Genomic DNA, 8,120 nt, shown 5'->3' with positions numbered 1-8,120 from the left:
AAAAAAAAAAAAAATGGCTCTACCTGCCCCCATTTCCCCACGGAGGCAATTAGTGTCAGTTGGAAGCAGCAAGCCAACCCAGACTTCACATGCCTATAGAGGAGTTCCAGCAGCAAGTGAGAACAGAATGGAGGTGTCTGTAAAATGTCTACTGATACCCCATTGTCAGAGTGAATTACAAGGTCAACTCATGTGGGAGCAGCCTTTGTCCAGAGGCTCCACTGGGGGCCATTGCCACAGACAGCCCATCCTAGGGCTGCCAAACTGGAGAACTATCTCTTGGGCCTTTTGCTTTACAAGCCACTCATCGGCCCCTTGTGTAGCACGATTAATAAAAACCCAGGGACAGAAGTTGGGGTTCAGCCTGAAGGTCAGAAAAGCAAAACAGCCAGCCCCTGGCTCTTACCTCCACCACATCAGGAATCCTCAGAATGAGACTGTGTGAGAGCTGTCTCCTCTTGTTTTATATTCCTCTCTAGTGCTGGGATTAAAAGTATGCACCGCTACCGCCTGGTTTCTGTGGCAAATTAGTGTGGCTACGGGGATTAAAGGTGTGTGCCACCACTGCCTGGTCTGTAGGGCTGACCAGTGGGGCTGTTTTACTCTCTGAACTTCAGACAAGCTTTTATTAAAATACAAATGAACGATCACTACCCCCCTGCTTTCCTCGGGGGCAGGGAAAGGGGCTTATGGGAAAATAAGAGGGCTTTCCCAGGGCCAAGTGCACCACAGCTTCTCAGGGAAGCTCCGTTTCCCTTCTGAGCCGGCTGGGGCAATGGTGGGATGGGAGGGAGCAGAGACTGGGGAAGGAGAAGGCACAGAGTACTAAGGTCCCCAAGGCTGTGGAGGTCCTCCCCTGAGTCTTGTTCCCTACCAGGAGGGACAAGAGTGAGTGCATGGGCAGGACCGGAAGGGGAAAGAAGAGGTCCGGGTGGATAGATTCAAGGGCTGACCTGCAGTTATCCAAATACATAGGCACAAAGACTAATAATACATATCAGGTACGGCAAGCATGGGTACTCCGGTCACATCACCAAACCTTGTAGGAGCCAGTACACCGGTGCCCCTACTCATTTTACAGATTAGGAAACTGAGACACACAGAACCAGGCCTTAGCCATGACATGCAAACTCAGAGGTCACACCACACGTGTAGCAAGAGGGTGTGGAGTTCAAATCTCTCTGTCTCCATTTACCCAGCTGTGTGACCTGAGCCAGGCACAACAGCCTTCCGGGCCTCTCTTCTTCCATCTGTAAAATAGGAAAGATAAGTGGTGATGACAGACCGAGGAGGAGACCGGGCCTGGTCATGAGGATGCTGGGGACTGCCTCCCTTGCCTCACTGCTGGCCTCCCAGGTCCCAGAAGGCCAGACTCCAGCAGTGAAATTCCTCTTGCCGCCCAGTGCTCTCAACTCCTTATCACACCAAACACCTTGCCAACCACTGGTTTATCATCAGCCCTGGGGCAGAGCTGCTCTGAGAGCTGCCGCCCATGGGGGAGCCCTGTGAGTGGGGACTCGGACCTGGGGTGGGGGTGGGAAGGGGCAGGATCCTCAGGATGCTGGAGAGGAAATGGGAAGCAGGGCAGGCTGGGGTGGAGGGTGGGAAGCCAGATGCTGTAGCACAGCTGGACTGCACAAGGTTCCCAGAACAGTGTAACTAGTAATGGCCACGCTACATTTCCTCCAGCGTAAGGCACCAGTTCCTTCCTCAGGGACCCCGTGAGGCCTCAGGGAGGAAGGTCAGGGCCCCTATACCTGGGATTGGTGGCAGCTAGGTCAGGAGATGCCTCGCCCCACCCCATCCTCTCATTTTTTAACCTTCAGGCCAGCCTCTACCCTCTTCCTCTCTTACCCTCCCCTAACGCCTTCTTCTAGAATGCCCCAAGGCTCTAAGAGCACCTAGACCATCAAACCCAATCTTACAGTTTCCAGAGAGGGAAACTGAGGCTCAGAAAGAGCAAAAGGTTTGCCTGAGATCCTTTAGCATGGTGAGGTGAAAACCAGAGCTAGAGGCAGCCTCCCTGGAAGAAAGGCGCCCCGTACCTGTCAGAGCTGAGTTCACTACGGGTGTGCTGTATGGTCCTGAGAAATCTCACTCCGGTAGTCCCCGTAGACGTGTGTGGTGTGTGTGTGATAGCCACATCATTACAAGCGGAGGGACAAGTGAGCAGCATCTGATGGCTTTTTGTCCCCAAGCTGTTTCCCTCCTTCCTAGTATGCTAAGGCCTCAGAGTGATTTGGAGTTGGTTTTGGTGATAACTATGTTGTTTTATTTTATTTTATTTTATTTTGAAATGTTATATATGTGTTTGCCTACATATATGTCTGGGTACCACATGCATGCTTAGTGCCTGCAGAGGCCAGATGAGGACATCAGATCTGCTGGAGCTGTCACAGGTGGTTGTGAGCCACCATGTGGATGCGGGGAACTAGATCTGGGTTCTCTGCAAGAGCAGAAGATGCTCTTAACCGCTAAGCTATCTTTCCAGTCCTCCAGGTGTGTCCCAGGCTGGCTTTAAACTTCTGATCCTCCTGCCTCTGGCTCCTCAGCCACCAGTCTGCACCACCACAGCAGGCAAAATATCTTAAGTAATAAAAGGGCGTGCACTGTTTTATGGCAGGGAAAGGCGTGTACAAGTAGAGGCGATTCTCAACTGTCCACGTGAACTCACGCAGATGGAAGGAAGATAGCAAGGCAATGAGTTATGCGTATCTGCTAATAAATCTCACACAGCTCTCAAGGGAGGGGAAACCTGTACAGGCATCATCCCCGTGGAAAATGGTCCATGTCTTCTGGGAAAGCAGCCTCTCCAGGCACCTCCCATTTTCATCGTAGGAGTCTGATGAGGGGGTGGAATTGTTCCCGTTACACTTGAGAACCAGAAGGGAAGAAGAGGTGTGGAAGCTGCGGAATGGCTCCACCAATGGTCTGGGGAAAGACCCTACCCTCTGCTCTACGGTAGGCAGGTTGCTTAGCTCCTCCTCGTGGAGGCTTCCACGTTCGTAAACAGCCACTGAAAGGGCAGGTGCAAGAAGACAGGAGACAGCTTAGGGGAAGCAATCCACTTGGGCTGGACTTTCTCATCACTGGGGCTAATACTGAAAGGAACCGTTTAAAGGGGGAGAGATCACTTGAGTTTGTGGGCAGCTGGCTTCCGTTGTTTGCAGGCCGCGGTGAGACAGAACACCATGGGGGAAGGGATACTAGAGCAGGGATGCTCACCTCATAGCAGCCAGGACACTAGGCGGGGCAGCATGGAGAGGCCCAGAGCCAAGGCATTGCTACCTGTGCAAAGACATTTTGCTGATCTCCTGGCCATCTCTCAGTGCAGTCAAGTTGCTGGTCAAGATGCGTCACTGGCTGTTCGCGTGCATTTAGCATGGGTTCCTCTAAAGCTCAGAGAGGCTGAGTTCTAGATTTGACCGCACAGCTAGAGCGGGCCCAGTCTCACCAAACCCTCTGTAGTATACCTGCTAATTATTTTTTGTAACCAGAATCACATTTAAGTCCCCCCACCCCATTGTTCTGCTGGGGCCTGGGGGAGATGTGGAGGGAGGACTTTTGCATTCTTCTGTCTCAGCTGCTCCTGTTGGGGCCCTGAGGCAGGGAAGAAATTTCCTACTGGCCTATCAGGTCCCTCGCAAGAACTGGGAAAGAGGCCCTGCGCGTGCCCTTTAATCCCTGCACTCGGGAGGCATAGGCAGGCGGATCTCTGTGAGTTTGAGACCAGCCTCGTCTACAAGAGCTAGTTCCAGGACAGGCTCCAAAACCACAGAGAAACCCTGTCTCAAAAAAAAAAAAAAAAAAAAAAAAAAAAAAAAAAAAAAAAAAAAAAAAAAAAAAAAAAAAAAAAAAGAGAACTGGGAAAGAAAAAAAAAAAAACTCTCTCTCTCTCTCTCTCTCTCTCTCTCTCTCTCTCTCTCCCCCTTACTTCCTTTTCCTATTTTTTTTCATCATGGGCAGTGGTGGTGCACACCTTTAATCCCAGCAATTGGGAGGCAGAGGCCGGCCGATCTCTGTGAGTTCAAGACCACAGAGAAACCCTGTCTTGAGAAAACAAAAACAAAAAACAAACTTCCATCATTTGCACGTGTGTGCACACACCTGTGTGAATGCTTTTGTACACGGGCCCTGTGGAGGTCAGAGGACAACCTTCAGGAGTTCATGGACTCCACCATGGATTCAGGAGATCAGAGTCGGGTCCCTTTTCCACTGATCTGTCTCACCCACACTACCTGCTCCAGAAGAAGACTTGGCATGTGCCACAGGACCTCTGAGGCCACCCTGTCTTTTCTTTTTTTGTCTCACCAGGATGGCTCAGCTGTTGAGGCTGTGTGTACCACAGTGGCACAGTGGCACAGTGGCAGCCCGCCCACAATCCCAGAGCAATTAATTACCTTCACTGAATGCCGGTGATGGGCCAAGCGGGGACCCTCATGCCGCACTGTCTGCATCAGAGTGTTTGTTCCTCACAACCGAGGCTCATTTCCTGTGTTCTCCCATCTGCCTGAAGCACTTTACCAACTTTCTCTCCTCTACCCCACCTCAGCCCTGTGTGCTCAGTAGTCATGGCCCCTTTACTCAGATGAAAAAGCTGAGGCCCAAAGAAGCGAAGCAGTTTGACCAAGTTCCTGTAAATGCTCTCAGACATCCCTTCCAGCGGCCATTCTGTCCAATTCTCACCTACTCCTCCTTTTCAGTCTTCCAGGATTTGACCCTTATGGCAGCCTTGGGCTTCGGCTTCCTTTCCTCATCTTTCCGGAGACACAGCTGGAGCAGTGTGGCCTTTAACCTCTTCATCTTGGCCCTTGGGGTGCAGGGGTCGATCTTGCTGGAGCGCTTCCTGAGCTGGCCTTTCCTACAGGATGTAGCCATCAATCTGTTCAGGTAACTGAAAGCAGCTGGGTTGTTTTGGGTGCTTAGAATGCAGCAAGGGAAAGTTCTAGATGACCAGGGCATCTCTCTAGCTCTGACATCACAAAATACTTAGGGCAAACTTTCTAGAAGATTTTTATTATTTATACAAAAATCCAATTTAACCGGGCCCTATTGGGCATTTCCAACTCTGTGGTACCCCAGGCCTCCCCGAATTCTCCCTATTTTGTTCTTAATGATTCTGATTGTATAAAGTCATACAAGTTTGTAGAAAAAGTAAGAAAAGGAGTAGACACAAAACAAAGCAGAAAACAGAACTGTTGCCCAGAGAGACAGCATCTTAAAGAAAAGGAAGGGTGGGCAGGAGGTGCGGCTCCATGGTGAAACAGTTGCCTAGCATGTACATCAGTCCTGGGTTCCATGCCAGCCTGCAAGGAGAAAACAAAGAGGAGGAGGAAGAGGCAGAGGGGGAGAGAGAGAGAGGAGGGGGAGATGAAGAAGAGAAGAGAGAGGAGGGAGAAAGGGTCCCAAGAAGGAAGGCTCAGTTCTGAGATGCCGGTAGAGAGAAACTAATCACACTTTTATTTTCTGTAAACTAGCATCGATCCATGTAGACGTAGCTAAATGAGATGGTACAAACTGGCAAACCTAACCTGTGATGCTAGACGTCACAGTAGTGGTTACCCAGGCAACAGGTACGTATTGATAGGAAGGAGTGCCACAGAACCTGTGGGCTCAGTGACCATTCTCTGTGTTAACCCGGATGATGTTTCTATAGGGGGAAATCAGATTGATAAACGACAGGTGATTAATAGAGCGATTAATAGAGCTGAGATGATTAACAGGTGATTAATAGATACAGATTAGTCAGGGTTCTCTAGAGGAACAGAACCAATAGGATGAATACATGTATATATACATGTATATATTTACACACATATATTTAGAAATAAGAATTTATTGATTTAGGTTACATTAAAATAATATTAACAGAGCTGGGAGGTGGTATCGCACACCTTTAATCCCAGCACTCTGGAGGCAGAGGCAGGTAGGTAGATCTCTGGTCAGCTTGGTCTACAGAGTGAGTTCCAGGACAGCCAGGGCTACACAGAGAAACCCTGTCTTAAAAACAACAACAACAATAATAATACTAGAAATAACAGGTATCTCACACCTGAGAGGCAGAGAACACTTGTTGGTGCCACCAACAAGTTAGTGGCTGTCACATTCCAGCAGCGGACAGCCTCATACTTGGTCAGTCCTGGAGAGTGCTGGTCCTTAGTCCACAGTGGAAGTCTGGAAATGCAGGTTCTTTCATCTGCAAAGGAATCAGCAGCAGCAGGGTGCATCATTCTGCAGTAGGAGGGAAGGCTGGGCAGACGGGGAGGCAAACAAACTTCCTCCTGACTGTCCCTTTCTGTCTGGGTTAATACCTGGCAGGCACCTCCCACACTCTTCCCACAGCAACTAGCAATTAAGAAAACACCCCTCAGGCCAATCTGATGGAGACAGTTCCTCAATTGAGGGTCCCTTCTACAAGATGATTCTAAACACAGATAGGCGGTAGTTCCTGTGGGGTTCTACACTACTTTAAAAAGATGCTGGATACTTGATAGAAAGAACTAGGAGACATTTTCCTTAAGAATGCTTTCTTGGCTGGATGCCGTGGTGCACGACTTTGATTCCAGCTCTTGGGAGGCAGAGGCAAGCGGCTGAGTTCCAGGCCACCCAAAGCTACTTGAAGAAAGCCCCACCCTTCCCCCCCACCCCCCCATAAAAGTAAGTTTTGTTTTGTCCAACCTTGAATTGCTAAGATTCTGAGTCACACCTTGGGAATGTCTCGGGCCCTGTCAAGGACATCCTAGCTTTCCCTCTCAGACCATTGCTAAGGCTACTGGGACTTGTCCGTGGACAGTAAGCTTTCTGTGAGCCCACTGTGTTAGACGTCACCAATATTCTCCTTAGCCCGTCCAGGGTCAAGGTCCAAGCTCATCCACAGGTAAAGGAATGGAGGTTCAGAGAGGGTAATCCTATGACATGGCTGGGGTCACAGGATTCTAACTTCCTTCCTGGGAAGGCACTCAGAGCAGTCACCACATAAAATTGTTCGTTCCTTTTTAAATACTGTAGAGGGCTGAGGGACTGCGCTGAGTTAGCAGAGCTTTTGCTTAAGGCGCATAAAGCCCTGGGTTCTACTCCCAACACTGCAAAACAAAACAAAACAAAAAACTGGTCCTTAAGGCACACTCTGTCACCCCAGCGAAGGGGTGGAAGCTGGAAGATCAGGAGTTCAAGGTCACCCTCAGCTACACTAGCGAGTCTAAGGTCAGCCTGGGCTAGCAGACAGCCCATCTTTAAAATACCCTTTTAAATAACTTTTTCAAGGCATAAAGCTACCTGCCTGTGGGTATTGCATACCCCCTGGGTTGTGTCAAAGGACACCCTAAGGTTCTCACACAGCTGTCCTGGGCTGGGGCTTCTGTTTAAAGTTGCACAGGTATTAGCCTTTGGCACACAAAATTGGAACTGGGGGCATTTCAGGATGTTTACCTGTCATGGAATCTGAAACAGGGACCTGTTGTCCCTCCCTGCCACCCAGCCACCATCCTACCAAAAACCATTTGGATCCTCCCGACTGAGACTCAGCTGGCACTGGCTTTGCAAGACTGAACAGTGGCACCCACCTGCCTGTCAGGCCAGGCTGGGCTAGTGGGCTTTGCCTGACCTGTTCCCTGCATTAGGGACAGAGACCCTGCTCTCCCCTCACACAGTAAGGACTTGGTAAGTGCTCATTGGGATAAAAATGAAAACAAAAGGCCCTTCAGTGAGTGATTTCCACCCCCACTGCACGCCTGGTGTTGGGGATCGAACCAGGTCCTTGCAAATGCTAAACAAGATCTCTGCTCAGCGCCAGCCCCAACCATTGGTGTTGTTTTTCTGTGACATAGGCTCAGGGAGCACAGACAGGTCTCAAATTCACTAGGTATCTGAGGGTGGCCTTGAACTTCTGAACCTCCTGCTTCAACCATCTAAGTGCCCAGATTACAGGTGTGCACGCCTGGTTTCTGTGGTGCTGGGATTGGACTCAGGGCTTTGTGCCAACTGAGCAAAACCCCAGGTTCCATGGATGTACTTTTAAAAAAAGTAGTATTGCCGGGCGATGGTGGCGCACGCCTTTAATCCCAGCACTCGGGAGGCAGAGGCAGGCGGATCTCTGTGAGTTCGAGACCAGCCTGGTCTAC

At 50.0% G+C, this 8,120-nt stretch overlaps 1 protein-coding gene across 1 annotated transcript in view; it reads left to right on the top strand.

Annotated features, from left to right (window-relative positions):
* Rhce (Rh blood group CcEe antigens) overlaps window positions 1–8,120 on the top strand; it is a 30,391-nt gene that overhangs the window by 4,049 nt on the left and 18,222 nt on the right. The window contains exon 2 of the mRNA XM_005353062.2: window positions 4,704–4,890. Within this exon, the coding sequence (XP_005353119.1) occupies window positions 4,704–4,890 (187 nt within the window). The remainder of the gene's footprint in view (window positions 1–4,703; window positions 4,891–8,120) is intronic.

This window comes from Microtus ochrogaster, chromosome 10 (genome assembly GCF_000317375.1).
Source record: "Microtus ochrogaster isolate Prairie Vole_2 chromosome 10, MicOch1.0, whole genome shotgun sequence".
In the NCBI taxonomy this organism is placed as follows: Eukaryota; Metazoa; Chordata; class Mammalia; order Rodentia; family Cricetidae; genus Microtus; species Microtus ochrogaster.
This window is presented reverse-complemented; position numbering and strand designations above follow the sequence as displayed.